The sequence below is a fragment of the Scardinius erythrophthalmus genome (assembly GCF_964197995.2).
Source record: "Scardinius erythrophthalmus genome assembly, chromosome: 6".
NCBI lineage: Eukaryota > Metazoa > Chordata > Actinopteri > Cypriniformes > Leuciscidae > Scardinius > Scardinius erythrophthalmus.
The window spans coordinates 2,693,073-2,713,692 of record NC_138226.1 but is presented as its reverse complement, the minus strand read 5'-3'; the positions used below and the strand labels follow the sequence as shown (position 1 = coordinate 2,713,692).

Sequence of the window (20,620 nt, the reverse complement as noted above, 5' to 3'; positions counted from 1 at the left end):
CACTGCTTTTGTTCCACCACTGCTATTAAAATAAAGACTTACTCTAATTAGTCTTGTTCACTTCCTCAGTGTTTCTGTCTTGTTTTCCAGTACAAATGTCTAAACATACTTAAATCAAGATACATTTACTGGAGAAAAAAAAATGAAGTGACTTTATTCTTAAAACAAGAAAAAAATATCTGGCAGACAGGTCAGAAAAACATAATTCAAAGGGAAAACAATATTATTTTTCTGACTCGACTGGCAGATATTTTTTCTTGTTTTAAGCAAAACCCAATTAATTTTGATCAGAAAACAGAAGACTTAATATCTTCAGTCATTTTGCTTCTCCAGTAAATGTATCTTGATTTAAGAGTGTCTAGACATTTGTAATAGAAAACAAGACAAAAATGATTGTTTTTTTCAGCTCATTTTAATAGTAATTCATGATTTTAATACAGTATTCACATGACAGATTTTCAGATCTAACCTCTACAGTTTGTGCTAAATCTTAACCTCCTTTCATCATTGCAAATAATCTGAAAATGAATCATTAATGACATTAAAACAAGAGGACATTGAGGAATAAAAGCAAATATTTATAGGATCTTTATTAATGGTTCAATGAAGAACCTTTAACATTCATGGAACCACTAAAGGTTCTTTAAAGTGGAAAAACGTTCTTTAAACAATTAAAATGTTCTTCACAGTAAGAAAAAAATGGTTCTTTTAAGAAAATGTTCTTTGGGGAACCAAAAAAATATAAAATATCACCTTCCGTAAATAATGTTCAGTTCTCCATCAATAGGAAGAAAAGTGACCAACATTTGACACCATCTTCTGTCTCCACTCTCCAGCGCTGTGTTTTATATTCTCATGAAACACTTGTTTACGATTCAGCAACTTTGATCAATACAAGTAATCAATTACGAAACATCTCATCCAGGGCACCAGTAAATATGCACATTGTCAACATTAAAAACAGATGTTCACACTTCACTGTTTTACACTCTTAAAAATAAAGGTTATTTATTGTCATTGATGGTCCCATGAAGAACCTTTAATATCCATGGAACATTTCCAATTCGCTAAAGGTTCTTTAAAGTGTAAAAAGGTTCTTTAGATTATTAAAATGTTCTTCGCACGTAGAAAAAAAAGAGGTTATTTTAAGAAATTAAAAATGATCACTGAAAGATTCTTTGGGGAACTAAAAATATCTCTTCTATGGCACTGCTGTGCAAAAAACAAACGCTTTCGGAAACCTTTATTTATAAGAGTGAAGTCTTTAACTGGAGAAAATGAATGACTGCCGGCTGTGGTCAACATTCAAATAAGAGTTAATGACGACATATTCAATTCTCTGAGCATTTCATAAGAACATGCATCCAAGATAATTTTTCTTCCTTTTTCATTTTATCAACAGATGTGAAATCATTTATAAGAAAATGCACCTCAAAGCAACTGCAGGGCCGAGACATCGGAGTGACGCGTATGGAGCGGACGGACTCGGTCCTGGTCCAGGGAGATCTGGAGAAGATCAGTGAAGAAATTCTGACCCTTTTCTTCAGCAACAGGAAGAAGAGCGGAGGAGGAGATATCGAGAACTTCATATGGATCAACAGACGAACAAGCGCGGTCATCACCTTTGGGAACTGTGATGGTTGGTTTTCAGATGCAATGATGAAATATTCATTTAACACCATACACTGCAAAAATATATAGAGATGCACGATATATATCGGTCAACATATCGGTATAGGCCGATATATGTTCATGTTTAATGTTATCGTTATCAGCTCGATAAAAAAATTTGGCCGATATTATATTATTATATATATATTAAAGCCGATATATAATAGATTATTTCCTTAAGCTGAGACACAGATGCACACTGTTCACCATGATGGTTTTGAATTGCTTGAAATATGATTGGAATCACTTCAAAACAGGAAAATACAGTTAAGTGCAACATGTGCATCGCAAATCTGTCATATACGCTATAAAATTAACGGTTACACTTTATTTTAAGGTGTCATTGTTACAGTGTAATTATATATTTAAGTACTGAGTAATATTAAGCAACTACATGTACTTGCTATAGGGTTAGGGTAGGATTAGGGTTTGGTTGAGGGTTAGTTGCATGTAATTATGCATAATTTACTGTTATTATTACTATGGTAAGTACATGTAACATATGTAACAAGGACACTGTAAAATAAAGTGTTACCGAATTAACTATAAAAGAACATCATTAATTTGTATGCTTGGAAAATGGATTTTAATGGTGAGACTTTTAATCAGGCTCTCAAAAAATATATAAAAACTTGGATTTAGATTTATCGGCCAATATATCGGTTATCGGCTTTCAAATATAAAGAATTACTGTATTGGTGTTGGCCAAAATGTTCATATCGGTGCATCCCTAAAAAAATTATTAAAAAAATCTGTATTTCTGTCTTGTATTCCAGTACAAATATCTAAACATTCTTAAATCAAGATACAAGCAAAATGACATAAGATATTAAGTCTTGTTTTCTGAAGAATGTATCAAAATGAAGTGAGTTTATGCTTAAAACAAGAACAAATAACTGCAAATGGGGTTAGAAAAAGAATCTCAATTTAAAGGGAAAACTGAGATATTTGTTCTTGTTTTAAGCACAAAGTCCCATCATTTTGATACTTTTTTCAGAAAACGAGACTTAATAACTTGTGTAATTTTGCTTGTATCTTGTGTTAGGGGTTAACAGTTTAGGACCCAAGGACCAGATGTTTGAAAGAAGACCCGGAGTCAGAATTATAAAAAATTGAAGAAAAGTTTTACTGAAGATAGTTTGCAGTTTCATCAGCAGAAGTTCAGCTTCAAGACTCACACAGGAGTTCGTAGGCCGCCCCGCTTACAGTTACAAAGATCACAGCAGTTATACCATTTCCAAGGTCTAAGCTACGTCATTGCTTACAGGTTGAATGATTCTCATTGGCCAAGAAATTGATAAACATAGTAATTTTCCACACATATAAAGATAGACTGAAGCATATCTCCATTGATTATGCAGCTGACACTCAAACCCTAAAGTTAGGCACGTCGTGACCTTCTAGGTCGCAGATTTGGGTTGCTGGGTGCCAGCATGTCCCGAACAACAACTCAATCTCAATCTCCAACAATGCCAGTGATTCCTTAACCTGTAAGCAAGGAGACACACACACACCGACACACATATTTTCCAAGGTTGGATTTGGCCAGGCTCTAACTATAAACAGGAGTCTCGTCTCAAAACATCAAGATAACAAGTTCTTTCTCTCAGGATGGGACACTTTAGTCTAAATGAAAAGTATAGGCTTTAACTGAGAAATGGTCCCTTAAACTATGACTAGACTTCAATGACCCCTATATGTTTAAACACGTTGAAGACCTTTCTCAAACACAAAACCAGTCCCTATTTCATTTCTGGAAGCCGGGATAAATAGGCAAGCACTGTTACTGCATTCAGATATCAAATACTGACATTAAAGAATACATGAAAAGAACATTTCAGTAATAACACTGGTAACTTCTATAGCAAAGTTAAATCTCCAGAGAAGTCATTTAACTCATTTGATATTTAGAAGGAAAAATATTGATTAATACCTTGATTATAATCACTCATTACATATACATTGAAGCAGCAGTGGATCCCCCCCCCCCCTTCTACTGGAAAATAAGACAAAAATACTGAGGAAGTAAACAAGCCTATTTAGAGTAATTGGTAACACTTTACAATAAGGTTCATTAGTTAATATTAGTTAACTACCTTAGTTAACATGAACTAAGAATGAACAACACTTCTTCAGCATTTATTAATCTTAGTTAATATTAATGTCAACATTTACTAATATGTTATTAAAATCAAAGGTAACATTAGTTAATGCGCTGTGAACTAACATGAACAAACAATGAACATCTGGATTTTTATTAACTGACATTAACAAAGATTTATAAATATTGTAACAAATGTATTGCTCATTGTTAACTAATGAACCTCATTGTAAAGTGTTACCAAATAATTTTACTGTCTCTTCTATTTCAATAGATGCACATGCAGTGGTGGAACAGAAACACAGTGTTTGCGGCACAGATGTTCACGCTTCACTGTTTTACTCAAGTTTGCAAAAGGCTTTAACTGGAGAAAAACCCTCCCTGACTGACACCACCACAAAAGTCAACATTTCTGTCAGTGAAGATCTACTCCAATTCTTTGAAAGCAATGAGCGATATAGAAAACAACTGGAAAGCGATGCCAAACTGCTCCATGCCAAAGTTCTCATTGACAGCACTGCATTAGCAAGTGAAATAAAACTGGAGATGGACGTCAATAAAGAGTCTCTGACCGCGTTGCAAATCGCACCAACGTGGGAGTCCAAGATAATGAGAGGAGTTCAGTCGTTCTTGAGTGGATTCGACACAGAAGAGCTGACAGTAGAGGAGGACGTCTGGAGGAAAGTTGAAAAGGAGTGCGACGCTCTCGTCACGGCTGATACAGCGTTCTCCTTTAAGGAGCGCAACTCTAAAGTTGTAATTTCTGGAGTGAAAGAGCAGGTCAGGATCCTTTCGGATAAAATCAGGGTTCTCCTGAAGAACGCCGCTGTCGAGGTTGAAGTGGAAAGAAACACGATCGAAGCCACAATTCAACTAGACTGCAGAGAGACATTTGATCTAATAAAAGAGCGCGTACAGTCCAAACTAGGGCAGGTGAGTTTATCCCATGATGAGAAACTGCATATTATTTCCCTCAAAGGTTTGAAGGAGAAAGTACATTCAGTGGAGATGCTCATCAAAAACGCACAGAAGAACATAATCACGCACCAGCTGAAGCTTTCTTCGCATCTGATTGACTTTCTTAAGTCGCTGGATCTTCAAAAGGTTGAGCAGGACAACCACATTCCAGCTAGATTCCTAAACCGAAAGGATTTCTTCGGGATCTTGGTTGATAGGGAAAACCTGAAGGGAGCTGAAGACAAAATCGGGGTGATTCTCAAAGAGGAGGTTGTGTTGATTTCTCCCAATCAAACTGGTGACGCTTTAACACGCTTTCTCAGGAATCTTCAGGATGAAAGCGAGAAAGCAAACGGCGTCAGGATCGCACAATCAGACATGCAGGTTATAATATGCGGGCTTTCCAACGCAGTTGTGGATGTTACGGGAAAAGTGAGGCGATATCTAGAGACCAAGGAACCAGTGACTGAAAACGTCCCTCTGAAATCTGTGCGAGAGGTCGAGTTCATGGACTCCTGCCTGAATCTGTCCGATCTCCCTCAACTCAAGCGGCTTGGCGCTTCGTTGCTTGCGTGCAAAGCGTCAAATTCTCCTTGTTTGAAGGTCACAGCGCCTAAAGACAACATTAAAGATGCCGTGGATGCCGTACAGCAGAAGCTGTCATCCATTGTCATGGAGAAGCACGAGTATCGCAAAGCAGGAGAAGCCAAGGTTCTGGAAAAGCACGAAGACAACCTGAAAACAAAAGCCCGAGAGAAGCAGTGCAACCTGTATTTATCACAAGAACACATAGTTGCTCCTCCGAAGAGCTTCACACACAGAATAGGCGATTTCATGACTCTGAGCATCATTGAGGGAGACGTGCACCATTTCACAGCCGACGCGTTGATCTGTACGATGGATGGAAATCTAGATTTTAATAACCCCATGGCTCAGCGCTTTCTCAAGTTTGGAGGCGAGAAGATTTCAGAAGTGTGTAAAACTCCCAAGAAGGAAAAGCAGAGTCTTTTACCTGGAGATGTGCTGGTCAGCGACGCCGGAAAACTCAACGCCGAGACGCTCATTTACGCCGTGCTTCCGCAGAAAGGTCAAGCGCTGGACTCGGTCTACCTTCAGTCGTCCGTAAAAAACTGTCTCCTGGAAGCCGAGGGGAAAGGATGCGTTTCCATTGCAATGCCGGCAATTGGTTGCGAAACCTTTGGATTCTCCGTTAAAGAAAGTTGCGTGGCGATCCGAGCAGCCGTTCTGCAGTTCTGCTCCGAGCTTCAGAATTCACCTAAAAATATTAGAAATATCAGTGTTGTGGATTCAGATGGGAAGATCGTTGAGGAGTTCAACGCTCTGATCCAGGAACTAGTACGATCCCCTACTAATTTACAAACCTTAAATGTTTAACAACACTGCAAAAAAGTGGTTCTTCCTCAGTGTTTTTGTCTTGTAAATATCTAAACATTCTTAAATCATTATATATTTACTGGAAAAGCTACTGAAGATATTAAGTGAGTTTATGCTTAAAACAAGAACAAATATCTGAAGTCAGAAAATAAACTTAATTTAAAGAGAAAACTAAATGATTTTGTTAGATTTTTTTTATTGTTTGAAGCTCAAAAAACATAATTTTGATGAATATTATTTAAGGAAACGACTTAATATCTTCATTTTGCATCTCAAGTATTTTGATTTAAGAATGTTTTAAGAATGGATATTTGTGCTGGAAAACAATATTTATTTATTCATCATTTTACGCCATATCATCATCATCAAAGGCTATATTCAAGGCAAACTCAAAGGTAATAAAATTTAAAACACTACAAAATATTGATAAAATATTGCAATCGTTTAAGAATATTATCTCTACAAACAATTAAAACACAAAAATATAATAATAATAAACATTTCAATTTGATATTCAATAAAATTTCTAATATTTTGCCAGGAGAAACCTTTTTAAAAATGTCCATTAATGTAGTTTCTGAAAATAAAAATTGCCTAATATAATTTAAAGCAGGAAATGACAATAAAATATGCAAGGAAGACTTACGAAAATCATATAACGGCTTTCAATAAATAAATTTTTTGGAAATGTACAAACTCGGTATGGGTTTAATCCTGGAAAACAAGACAAAAATACTGAGGAAGAGAATCTTTTTTTGCAGTGCATCTTTTTATTTTATTTTTATTGATCACCTGTATTTTATCATTAACAGGGATTTCCTGACATGTCAATAAAAATCCCCCTTCAATCCCGGATGATTAAACATGGATCAGACAAAAGAGGTACTATATATATTTTTTTATGCCTTCCTGTAGCTCATATAGTAACATCAAGGTCATGGGCTCGATTGCAGAAACTAATACAATGTATACCTTGAACACTTTGGATAAAAGCTTATGTACTTATGAATTGTTAATGTACTTTTCTTTTCACATGACTGGGAATTCCATCAGTGCGGATCAATGGTGTGCCAATATGCCTCAAAAAGGGTGACATTACCAAAGAAACGGTGGATGTCATAGTGAATTCATCCAACAAAACTTTAGATCTTGACACTGGTAAGTGTTTCTTTGCTATAGCATCAATACTAAACAGACTTGCATCATCATCATCATCATCATCATCATCACACTTACCCTTCATGCAGTGTTTCCCAGTCTCATTTCCATCCAATCATCATCATTTTACAGGCGTTTCTGGTGCCATCTTAAAAGCTGCAGGGAAATCTGTTGCTGATGAGTGCAAAAAGCAAGGTATCATCATAATGGCACTGAATATTGAGGAATGCTTATATTATAATGGCCGTGCTGAGAGACTTGATTCGGACGTGTGTTTGCAGCTCCTCTGAAAGCAGGTTCAGCCGTGATGACGAGCGCCGGGGCGCTTCAGTGTAAGAACATCGCTCAGATGGTCGGGCCGGACAAGATCGCAGACATCACAGCCTCTCTGGGAAAGGTGTTGAACCTCTGTGAGGGAACAATGGCCACAACTCTGGCCATTCCTGCCATCGGAACAGGCATGACATAACCATAATGTTTGATATTTACAAATGTTCTTTTTTAGAGGAATTATGGAAGACCATTTCTGCCACGTAGGGGAAAAATAAAATCATAATATTGATGAAAAAATTCATTTTTATGTCATAAAAAGTTACAATTATGACATATAAAGTGTTCTAATTGATATTATGATGTACTAAGTTATAATTTTGACTTTTTATCTCATAATTGACAAAATGTCATAATTATGACTGTCATAATTATGTCATTACTGTCATAAATTCTAATATTTTGTCAGGAGAAACCTTTTTAAAAATGTCCTTTAATGTACTTTCTGAAAATTAAAATTGCCTGATATCATTTAAAGCAGGAAATTCCAATAAAATATGCAAGAAAGACTCACAAAAATCATATAACGGCTTTCAATAAATATACATGGGTGAGTCTTGTGTGACCAATTCGACATCTCGCATGTCTGGTTATTTCAATTATTATGTCATAATTATGAGATAAAATTATGTCGAAATTATGACATACGTTATTATGAGATATAATCATAATTATGACATACTAAGTTATGATTATGAGTTAAAAAGTCGAAATTATGACATTAAGTCATAATTACGATGTACTAAGTCATAATTTCGACTTTTTAAAATTTCTAAATTATTACAAAAACGCATAATACATTTTTTTTACTAACAATTTAAAAAAAAAAATGTCTCAAAACTGACATAAAAAGTCATACTGAGTCATTATTATGGTGTACTGAGTCATAATTTTGACTTATCTCAAAATTATGAAAGAAATCATAATAATGACATGCTTTCATACTGTAATTACGAGATAAAAAGTTGAAATAATGACAGTCAAAATTATGACTTGTCATTATGAGATATAAAGTCATAATTATAGCATGCCAAGTCATAATTATGAGTATGACAAAGTAAAAGCTGACATAAAAAATAATAATTATGATGGTCAAAAAATTAAGATATTAAGTCATAATTCAAATCTAATAAGTCAGAATTTTGACTGTTTATCTCATTATGACAAAAAGTCATTATGATAGTCAGAATTATGAACAAAAATATAGTCATCATGATATGAAGATACAAATATGACATAAGTCATAAGTAAAAATTTAGATAAAAAGTCCAAATTATGACATACTACTTAATAGTACATAGACTTTTTTCTTATTACTATGAGTAATGATATTTTAAATGTTATAATAATTTATGAAAGCATGTATTTTTTCTTACGTGGCGGAAATAGGGCTTCCATAAGAAATATCAAGTCCTGAGCAATAATCTCGTTTCCCGCAGGACGAGGCGGCTTTAAACCGGAAGAATCCATCAAAGCCATTCTCACAGCGATCGAGAAACATCTGCAGGAGCCGAACTCCTCCTGCTTCAGGAGCATCACTATCGTGGCATTCGATCAGAAGATCTTTGATGACTTTCGCAAATACTTTAAAGTGTGGAACAAGGTTAATACCAATGAATTCACAAAAATAGTTTCCAGATTTCTTTTTCCATCATATTCAATTTGTTCAATTTGTTTTCCTGCAGCCTGCATGCAACAAGATGCCCGAAAATCAAGGTTTTGACAACCTCCTCATGCTTATTTAGCAATGCTCTAGTGTTTTAGATACACAATAAGCCTGTTGCAATGTAATAGTGAATATTTTAAATCTTTCTCGTCCTCTATAGTCAAAATCGGAAGTGTCAGGATTGAGGTAAAGAAAGGGGACATCACTACAGAAACTGTCCGAGGGATTGTAAACACCACCAACAGAGACATGAGCCTGAGAGGAGGTCGGTATGATCAAAATATGCAACTTTTATATGAACACATCATTTACTCTAAAGCCCTATTCGGGCAGGATTAGCTTTACAAGGGTAGATGGAGTGATGTGATTTAACCACAGGACGTCTGTAAATTCGCACGGGATCAGAGATCTCAGTAAACTAGCAGAAGTGTGAGAGTAACTCGATTTACACACCGCCGTCACTCCTGTCGTCATGTGTGTGTTACGCTGCTTCCTGATATCACGTGCACAAACACACATAACCTATATTTATATATATAAAACAGTTATGTCCGGTCGAACGATGTATTAATGAACTTCAGATTGGATTGTGTTGGTGAAAGGCACTCATCTAACGCTAAAAGATGTTTTGTGCCTCTAACAAGTGCGTTCGATCTTCTCTCTGATCTGATGGTGTGTGTGAAACACTTGAGCTTTGCCACAGACTCGTCCCAGCGTCTAGAACACAACTGATGCTTTTTCATGCGTCTACATGCTTGAAAAACCGCGGAAAACTACTTTTAAACAGGAAATGACGGAATATTTACGTACATATTAACAGTGGGTCTATTCGCACGGGATTAGTATCACCTGAGGTCATTTTTCCAGACCTTTTTACTGAAGGTAAAAGTCGCCGTAATCTTTACTGACATTGTCCGTGACGATCACTGAGACGCACATTCGGACGAGACTAAAACCACAGAGAAGCTCTGGTGATTATTACTTTACCCCTCCTCTCCGTGATATACTAGTCCCGTCCGAATAGGGCTTAAAATACGCTTTAGATCTACCAGGGTTTATGATGCAGCTGCTGTCAGATCCATTACAACTCTATTACACTGTGCCTCGTTTACAAAACAATCCCCGAAAAACATATAATCCTCCGACATGATCCAGGACGCCATTAATATAATATCAAAACGAGCTGTTTTTGGAGCTTGATTAAATAAATGCTGTTTATAATGAGGAGGACGTTGTAAACTATGAAACTTGCAGGATGTTTTAATGGTACAAAGACCTCTTACATGTCAAAAGAATAATGCATTTTTAATTTATCATGTCATGACTCATTTAAATCTTCACTCAAATGGTTTAAGAATATAAGTTCGTAATAGAATAAGAAACAACTCATGTACTGTATTCGCTGTCATTGTGAATGGTTTGAATGGCTATGCAAGCCTACACCGAATTATGATGTTATAAACATGATGTTTCTCAGGTGTATCGGGTGCCATATTTAAAGCAGCCGGAGCGTCTGTGGAGCAGGAGTGTCAAAAACACGGTGAGAGAACTTTACACACCACATAATCAAACCTGGATGATAATCAATCTCATGAGCAAGAGATGTTCTGGAGATCAGGTGTGATTGGGCCGAACCGATACCAAATGACAGGGACTGGTAATGTTAAACAAACTGAAGTGAGAAACTTTCAATCCATTTTTAATGTCTTGTGAGGATGACTAACAGTATGTAAATAATTAAATCATTATGTGTCTGTAAGTCTGGTGGGATTAAATGATACACACACACACAGACACACAGACACAGACACAGACACACACACACACACACACAGTGACACCAAAAAGTCAATTCACCTTTATTTCTACAGCGCTTTATAATATAGATTATACATTTTCAAAGCAGCTTCACGGTGATAAACAGAAAAAATAACATAATCAATGATGCAAACTTCATCAGATATGAGGCAAATTAAAATTCTACAGCTCTAAAAAGACAATAGTGTCATAATACGGACACTATACTAATATATATAAAAGTATTTTAAAGCATTAATTATGCACTTTATAATGCATGAATGAATAATTGTAACCACAGTTATAATAAATTAAAACACTCATCTATTCATTGATATGCATTTAGGAAGTATAATGCATTTAAACACATGACAAACAACCAGTCTCAGATGTAACAAGGAATCTGCAAAGATTCTGAAAATATATAATGCATATTAACGTACATATTGAATGCCGTTATAATGCATTACACATAAATGCTTTAAGTAAACTGTTACAGAAAGTCTAAATGCCATTAGATACAAAGTGTCACAGCAAGAGTTATGATGAAAGATGCACAAACACACTTTACAATCATACAGAAGTTTATTGGTTCCACTAAAAGTCCTCAAAACACACAGAGCAAAAATAAAGATCTAGTGGTGATGTTGCGAATTGCAACCAGTGGCCGACAGGAAGTGATGTCGTCAGCAGAGAGTAGCCAGTTAAGCAAGAGGTTTCTTTACAAAGATAAATTAAGAAATTACGTCCACTTAATTATTCAGTAAAACGATATGTTATTACGAATATTATTGTAACTTGTCCATCATTGTGTCAGTGTTTTATTCGCCGACTTTAGCTCGCTTCTTTGCACGAAGAACAACACAAAAACGCGTTGATGTAAGCGGACCTGTGTTTGTGTAGATAGAAATGCCTCATTCTAAGGTAATAAAAACACAACGGTTCATTAAGTAAGGTCTTTATACACCACTGGAGACATAGTTATGTATATGATATTGCATATCTGTCAACAGATCCTCTTAAATATTACACAGTCAAGTCAAGTCAAGTCAAGTTTATTTATGTAGCGCTTTTCACAACACAGGTTGTATCAAAGCAGCTTCACAGTAACAAATTAAAACAATGCATCAATGTTTGTTTCTAGTGGAACGTCCACGTTTGGTAATGCTGATCAATAGTATCGTTGATTGATAAATTAAATTAAATATCCCCAACTGAGCAAGCCAAAGGCAACAGTGGCAAGGAACCGAAAACCTTTAGTGCACCTTTAAACAAGCATTTGACGTTCTGGTTTCTTTATCTGTGAAGGTCCGTTGCAGAACGACGTCGCAGCCGTGACCAGCGGTGGGAACCTGCAGTGTGATGTCATCATTCACATGGTGGGCCCGCACACGGCGGCGGAGGTCAGATCCCGCGTGAAGAAGGTCCTGGAGCGCTGCGAGGAGAAGCAGATCACCACCGTCTCCTTCCCTGCTGTCGGCACCGGTACGAGCGTCGGCTGAGAGATTGACCTCAGGCCCACTGAGATAAAAATTTTAGTTGTTTAGCTCTTAGTATGAATATGATAGCCTTAATGGGGTCATCAGATGCAAAATTCACTTTTATATGGTGTTTGCATATAAACGTATCTCACCTCAAAAAGCCTAAACACTCTCAATAATCAAGCCGTTTGGATTTTCTGAGCAATATGATGTCATAATGCTCATGCTCCGCCCACGACCGCTGACGGACTGTCCCTTATTAGCATATTTCTCGTATTAGCATATTTCCTCCCTCAGCCATTTGTATACTGTCCGCCAAGGCATCACTTTATGAGTGATAAAGTGAGCAGTTGCTCATTATCATTTAAAGAGACATGCACCGAAACGGGTCGCTGTGAACAGAGCTGAGGAGGTAAAAAGGGAATTGTTTTACACAACCATTGAGGAATTTTAACCATGAAGTCAAACTTTACATGAAGACCCTAAAGAATCATACCAACTTGTGGAAAACGGGCATCCGATGAACCCTTTAAAGGAGCAGTCTGTAAGAATGACAGCTTGTGGTCGAAATAGGTACTGCAATCCAAGTAAAAAAAAATAAAAAATTGGAGATTGTTGTCTCTCCCGCCCCTCCTCCTCAGACTCGACGCGGCTCACGCAGATTGCAAGGGGAACGAACGCAATTGACAATGAAAATTGGCAACTTGCAGTATCAGACCAAAACAAAAACAGACATCCCAGCCTGGAAACGCACATTTCAAAGTCAAACAACTGGCTGTAGAAGTGTTTCCCAGAGAAACGAGTATGTGAACTCAGCATTCCTCAATATCTGCAAACATATTATGGTATTTGTATGCTTAAGCAGAGAGAAAAAGATACATACAGCACCTTTAAAGTTATGAATAAGCTCCAAAACAATGACAAAATTTGCATTTAGGAGATATAAGCATTCAAAACTTAAATCTCAAATTGGATCAGGGATTTTTATGAGATCACCGCGTCTCATCACATCTTCTGTCCAATCAAATGCTCTTTAGAATCTAAAGCTCCGCCCCCTATGCTGTAAACACCGCCTGGCCAATGCGACGTTGACACGTCACGGAGCAATATGTGTTGGAGACGTGTGTTCGGTTGCTCAAACGCTCGAGTTTTATTATGTTTTCCATCTGTACACGTTGGTTAAGAATAAAATGGCTAGAATTTATTCACATCTCTGCTATTGAATCCAACGTATCATCGGCGCTCGGATTCGCTTCCATGGTGCTGTCAGTCTGTGAGGTAAACTAAACGCTATTGGCTATTTGAAAAGGAGGAGGAGCCATTCAATATGTCCCGCCTTCGCTTCCTGTTTCAGTGGAAATTATGTCAACGCATCAAACAAAGCTGATCGTTCCAAGACACTTCAGTGGGCCTTTAAACAGGTTTAACTGCAGCATGTGAATGACGTCTCATTCTGTTATTAAATGTTTATTAGTCTGATTCTGTTCATTTATTCATTCATTCATTCATAAAGGTGGTGGAGGAGTTCAGGCTGTGGATGCCATCGCTGCCATGCTGGAGGCCTTTGAAGATCATCTGACTCCAAACGTCTCAACTGTGATCAAGCTCATCTACATCGTGATTAACCAGGACAGCGTCCTACAAGAGTTTCAGAAAGGTCTCAAAACATGGGCTGCAAATGCACAGGTAGTGATGCCAACCATAACCATAACCAAGATGACTGAAAAAAGGAGGGATCGTTCACTGCAAAATGTTTTTTCTTGTTTTCCAGTACAAATATCTAAACATTCTTAAATCAAGATACATTTACTGAGTCTTGTTTTCTGAGTCTCATCAAAATCAAGTGAGTTTTTGCTTTAAACAAGAAAAAATATCTGCCAATGGAGTCAGAAAAATAAAATTAATTTAAAGGCATTTTAAGCAAAAACTCACTTGATTTTGAATTATTTTTTCAGAAAACAAGACTCGAGTAAATGTATCTTGATTTAAAGGTACACTGTGTAGGAATTTCTCCCATCTAGCGGTGAAATTGTATTTTGCATTCAAATGAATAGTGCTCTCTAGCGCCTCGCTGTTTCAAATGCGTGTTGCAACTACGGTAGCCGTTATGTACCAAGAAGCTATGACAACATGTCTTCCAATAGCACTTCGTCGAGTTTAACTATACATGTTCTACTGTTATGCTGCCTATATAATGAATAACACTACCACGCAATGAAAAAAAGCTTGTAATTTAGACCGTAAAATTTACTTACCTGTCGAGAAGAAAGCAGGCGACTTCAGCGTCCCTTTCAAAGTCTTTCTCCTTCATTAGCTCTTTCCACCTGGGAAAAGCTATCCCGATATTTACTCTTAAATTTTTTGCTTAACCGCAAAATGGCTCCTTACTTAAATTCAAACTTACCCGTCCAATGTAAATAAAGATAAGAAATTCTTCGCTTACGAGGATAAGTCAGATCATTGGCAGAGGTAATTTTACACCAATGAGGACATATTTATGAATAAAGACATTGATTTTAGCTAATGAAACTACTTAAACTACACAGTGTACCTTTAAGAATGTTTGTACTGGAAAAATAATTACAACATTATTTTAGCAGTTTAGTGTTATGCTTTTGTGCACATTTAATTAACATCAACCCACAACTAGGAAAGTGAGGATGATGATGATGATGAAGATGATGATGGTGAAGATGGTGATGATGAGTGGGAGGATTTTAGCTCGTCGTCTGACCAAGAAGCTGATGCCAGCGGTAATGTGGCTTTTGATGACTTATCCTTTTGTAAATGTGTTGCTATAGATGTTTCATATTTGCTTCAAATATTTACACTTCACCAGGAAACCCAATGGAGATTATAATTGGCCCAATTAAAGTCAAGGTGTTTTCTGGTGACATCACCAAAGAGAATGTTGAAGCTATTGTTAACAGCACGAACACGAGCCTCAATCTGACCTCGGGTGAGTTTGTTTTTAATTAACATGATTATTGAACTTAACTGAATCAACATTGAACTGAATCAACATTGAACTGAACTGAATCAACATTAAACTGAAACAACATTGAACTGAACTGAATCAACATTGATCTGAACTGAATCATCATTGAACTGATTCAACATTGAACTGAACTGAATCAACATTGAACTGAATCAACATTGAACTGAACTGAATCAATATTGAACTGAACTGGACCAACATTGAACTGAATAATGCCACTATTGTCTTTTTAGAGCTGCAGAATATGCATTGGTCTCATATTTGAAGAAGTTTGCATTATTGATTCTGTTATTTCCCTGTGAAACTGCTTTGAAACACTCTGAATTGTATAAAGGGCTATACAAATAATGCTGACCATTGTTTGTCTTTATACACGCACAGGTGTATCAGGAGCCATTCTCAAAGCATCAGGACCAACAGTGGTGAACGAGTGCAAAACAAAAGGTACAGCCTTCACAAATGTAGGCATTTCTGGCCCATTATAACCTTTAAGAGAACAATCGCTCATTCTTTCTCTCCTTATGAAGCGCCTCAGCCTGCCGACGGTGTGGTCTTGACCAAAGCGGGAAATCTTTCAAATATCAAACACATTGTTCAAATGGTCGGGCAGACGAGTGAGAAAGGCATCAGCAGCTCCATGTATAAAGTCCTGACGATGTGTGAAGAAAATCACATTCAGTCGGTTTCATTCCCAGCTCTTGGAACGGGTAAGTTCATGCATTTGGAAATGCAGATGAGCAAAGTCAAAACCAAGAGGTCTGGATGAAAACACAAAGTTGAATGTCCTTTAGGAGCTGGAAACCTGGTGGCAGCAGGAGTAGCCAATGCAATGACCGAAGCTCTAATGAAGTTTGTGAAGGACTCGCCAAAACATCTGAAGGTCGTCCACATCGTGATCTTCCAAGCCAAACTCCTGCCCGACTTTCAGGAAGCCGTTAAAAAGTGCAAGAAGATTTCTCGGAACGCTTCAGGTACGTTTCAGTGCATGAAACAGTAGAGGTTTGCGATGTATTTTGTCTATAATAATATGGTGATTGTTGTTTTAACGATGTACAGTCGATCTTAATCTATCGAAATGCGTTTATAATGCCTCCAAAATTCAACATAAGGGGCAAAAATGCCTCTGTATGTCTTTTATATTTATATAATTTAATATAGTTAATCAATATCACACGAAGAGTGACGTTTTTTTCTCCAAATATCTGCATGATTACAAATGTGATTTAGATTTTATTCAACAAACTAGAACTTAATAAGTGACTTGCATTTTAAATTCAATGTTGCCTATTTTTGATCTATTTTGCCAATGAAAATATTTCTGAGCAACACACCGCGGTGAATGAACGAATCAGTTGAATGAATGATTCAATGACTCACTCATTAAGACTTCGTTACTTTAGACGTTTAAAGGAATCGGCTGAATCTCAATGACTCACTCTTTAACAGTGACTTACTGCCACTTATAATTTCACATTTTAAGCATCTTTTCTGTTTAAAAATCATTTTAAATATCAATATTCAACATTTTATGTTTTTTAAGACATCAAAACATTATTTATGCATTTGTAACTGCAGGTTACTGCATTCATGTCCCTCTGAGCTGCATTAAACAGTGTGTGTAAAAGCATCTAAACACAACTTCTGTGTTTCCTCTGCATTGCAAAGAACAATTCTGTTGATATTGATTCAGTTTGATTGGTTACAGCCCTATTGTGTCTTATTATTCTAATTGAATCTACTGATTAAATGTAAGAATTTGACACAAAAGATTATGCATACATTTAATTAGGTTACCTTCATAAAGGTAAACTGCCCTTAAAAGGTAAAAATCAATTTAAACTTATTGGAAAAACTTATTGTGAACTGACCAACAAACTTTTCTTTTTTCTTTACTCTATTCTTTTGAAGAATATCAAAAACTTCAGGAGTCGGCTGTCCACAGCAATCCTTAATATCCCAGATCCCAGAAAATATTGAGATATAATTTTTTGTCAATATCGCACATCCAGATTTGGGCAGGTGTTCGATCAAAAAACTAAAAATCAAAGAAATGAAAAAACTGCACTGTGCTTTATCTGCTGTAAAATTCTTTATTCTTTAGTATTTTTGTCTGGTTTTCCAGTACAAATATCTAAACATGCTTAAATCAAGATACATTTACTGGAGAAGCAAAATGACTGAAGATATTAAGTCTTGTTTTGTGAAAGAAACTGATCAAAAATAAGTGACTTTATTCTCAAAACAAGAAGAAAAAAAATTGCCAATGGGGTCAGAAAAATAACCTTAATTTAAAGGGAAAATAAGTTTATTTCTCAGACGCCATTGGCAGATATTTTTCCTTATTTTAAGCAAATTAAGACAATCCAAATTAAGCAAGAACAAATGGGGTCAGAAAAATAATCTTGTTTTCCCTTTAAATTGAGATAGTTTTTCTCACCCCATTAGAAGATATTTGTTCTTGTTTCCAGCAAAACCAGAAAATAATACTTGATATCTTAAGTCATTTTGCTTTTTGCTATCTTGATTTAAGAATGTTTAGTATTTTTGTGTTGTTTTTAAGTACAAATAACTAAAAAAGAAAATCTTTGTTGACAACATACAGTGCACTGCAAAAAAAAAAGATTTTCTTACTTAGTATTTTTGTCTTGTTTCCAGTCCAAATATCAAAATAATTTTTAAATCAAGATGCATTTACTAAAGTAGTCGAATATATTATGTCTATTAATCTTGTGTCTTGTATCTATTAATTTTGTGTCTTGTATATATTATGTCTTGTTTTCTGGGGAAATAAATCAAAATTAAGTGAGTTTTTGCTTAAAACAAGCAAAGTTATCTGTCCATGGGGTAAGAAAAATAATCTTGTTTCTGTCTGAATTAAGATCGTGGACAGATAATTTTGCTTGTTTTAAGCAAAAACTCACTTAATTTTGATTAATTCCCCCGGAAAACAAGACATAATATCTTATCTAATTTTACTTATCTAGTAAATGCATCTTGATTTAAGAATGTTTTGATATTTGGACTGGAAACCAGACAAAAATACTAAGAAAAGCATTTTTTGCAGTGTGTGAACTAACCTGGTTACTTGTGTATTCTCAACAGCCCGTCAGCAGACACCGGTGAGCCGAACTCAACTACCGACCCTTTGTCTAGCCAGAGAAACGGCCTTGGTCTCGTTCCCCGTTATGTCCGTTGACGTTTACGGGACGTCCCATGCAAACCTTGCCGAGGTCAAGAGAATCCTAGAAGAGCTGATCTCTGATGAGTGCGTGAGTAAAGACGTCCAGTCGAAACACATCGCTGATCTTTCAGAAACCGACAAGAAGAACATCGTGAGCCTCAGCCGAGCCAATAAGGTCAGCGTTCTGGTGACCGGTCTGGATAAGCTCATCGTATCAGGGAAGAAAGATGACGTTTTGGATGCTGTGCTGAAGATAAACGGCTTCATCCAAGCGGCTCGAGACCGAGAGACGCGGGCGGGTGAGGTGAAGCGTCTGCGGAAGATGCTGTGTTGGGAACGGGGCAGAGGAGAGCGATGGGAGCCGCTGGATGACGCCGTTAGCTACGACATCGAGCTCGCGTTCCAAAGTAAGCTAAAGAGCTTTCAGTACCAGGAGAACGGAGAGAGCTACACGGTGGACTTCGGCGAGATGAAGCTCACTAACAGCAAGCAGGAGTCCTGCAGGATCAAGAGGACTCTGCTGGGAGACTCGGAAACGGGTACGAGTTACAAATCCAAAGGGTTTTCATGAGAATCAGAAGCACTGGTCTCTATATCACTGCAAATATATATATATATATATATATATATATATATATATATATATATATATATATATATATATATTTGCACTGGAAAAATATTAAAGGGTAACTCTCGCCAAAATGCAACCTAGGTTTTTTTTGTTAATATACTCGAGGCAAATTTTCGTTTAAAAGCATAATTAGGATGGAAACGCCACTTTTAAGATTGACCGTATTTTCGTTTTAGGTTAAATTGCCTGTTGACTGGGAGTGAATGGGGCACTTCTATGATAGCGTCAAAAATCACTATTTTAAAACACTAAGAAGGCTCGACACAACATGAAACTGTGCTGGAAGTCTCACCAGCGGCTCTACACATGAACTCCAGCATTGAGAACATTGTGTGTTTACACAGAGTTTACTAAAAAGAAAGGTTTTGAACAACTCACTGTCTCTGTGTCCGCCGGCATTCTTACGGTCAAAAATAGTCGATCTCCGAATGCGAATGAACGGACTCTGAATTTTAGTATTGTTTCTTATATGTGGATCCTTTTTCAAATACAAGGTCAATATTGATTTTCACTAACGACAAAACAACAAATTATCCGTGAATTTATATGGAACTAAGCTTTAGGAGCTTTCCATCTTTACTCTCCGCCCTGTTACAGAGATTGACTATTTTTGACTTTTTAGTAAACTCTGTGTTCACAAACAATGTTCTCACTGCTGGAGTTCATGTGTAGAGCCGCTGGTGATACTTCAGCACAGTGTAAGCCGTCTTAGTGTTTTAAAAATATCGATTTTTGATGCTATCATAGTTGTGCCCCATTCACTCCCATTCAACAGGCATTTTAACCTAAAATACGGTCAAACTTAAAAGTGGCGTTTCCATTCTAACTAGATGTACCGCATGGCGGTACAAAATATGACCGCCGCTCAGGCCTGCACTGGCTTTCCACAAAAATAAATGACGTGGAGCAATTTGGCTGTATTGCGTGTTTATGTATATACCTAAAAAAAGTAGTAGTATGTGCATGTCTGTCTGTGTGTGTGTATGTGTGTTTGTTTATGTGTGTGTCTGTCTGTGTGTGTGTGTGTGTGTGTGTAAGTATGCGTGCGTACATGTGTGTGCGCGTGTGTGTTTGTGTGTGTGTGTCTGTGCATGTGGATTTGTGTGTGTGTGTATGGGTGTGTGTCTGTGCGTGTGGATGTCAGTGTGTGTGCATGCTTGCGTTTGTTTGTATTCCTGCATGTGTGTGTGTGACAGTTGGGGTTGCCAACTTCAGAAAAGGAAAATGAGCAACATACCATAAAAATGTCTT

At 36.7% G+C, this 20,620-nt stretch overlaps 1 protein-coding gene across 1 annotated transcript in view; it reads left to right on the top strand.

Annotated features, from left to right (window-relative positions):
• parp14rs3 (poly(ADP-ribose) polymerase family member 14-related sequence 3) overlaps positions 1–20,620 on the top strand; it is a 31,201-nt gene that overhangs the window by 3,511 nt on the left and 7,070 nt on the right. The window contains exons 6-23 of the mRNA XM_081368770.1: positions 1,403–1,639; positions 4,047–6,085; positions 6,937–7,006; positions 7,178–7,282; positions 7,415–7,477; positions 7,564–7,740; positions 9,052–9,215; positions 9,298–9,328; positions 9,439–9,543; positions 10,756–10,818; positions 12,384–12,560; positions 14,070–14,242; positions 15,207–15,309; positions 15,396–15,515; positions 15,936–15,998; positions 16,082–16,261; positions 16,346–16,525; positions 18,657–19,274. Of these exons, the coding sequence (XP_081224896.1) occupies positions 1,403–1,639; positions 4,047–6,085; positions 6,937–7,006; positions 7,178–7,282; positions 7,415–7,477; positions 7,564–7,740; positions 9,052–9,215; positions 9,298–9,328; positions 9,439–9,543; positions 10,756–10,818; positions 12,384–12,560; positions 14,070–14,242; positions 15,207–15,309; positions 15,396–15,515; positions 15,936–15,998; positions 16,082–16,261; positions 16,346–16,525; positions 18,657–19,274 (4,668 nt within the window). The remainder of the gene's footprint in view (positions 1–1,402; positions 1,640–4,046; positions 6,086–6,936; positions 7,007–7,177; positions 7,283–7,414; positions 7,478–7,563; positions 7,741–9,051; positions 9,216–9,297; positions 9,329–9,438; positions 9,544–10,755; positions 10,819–12,383; positions 12,561–14,069; positions 14,243–15,206; positions 15,310–15,395; positions 15,516–15,935; positions 15,999–16,081; positions 16,262–16,345; positions 16,526–18,656; positions 19,275–20,620) is intronic.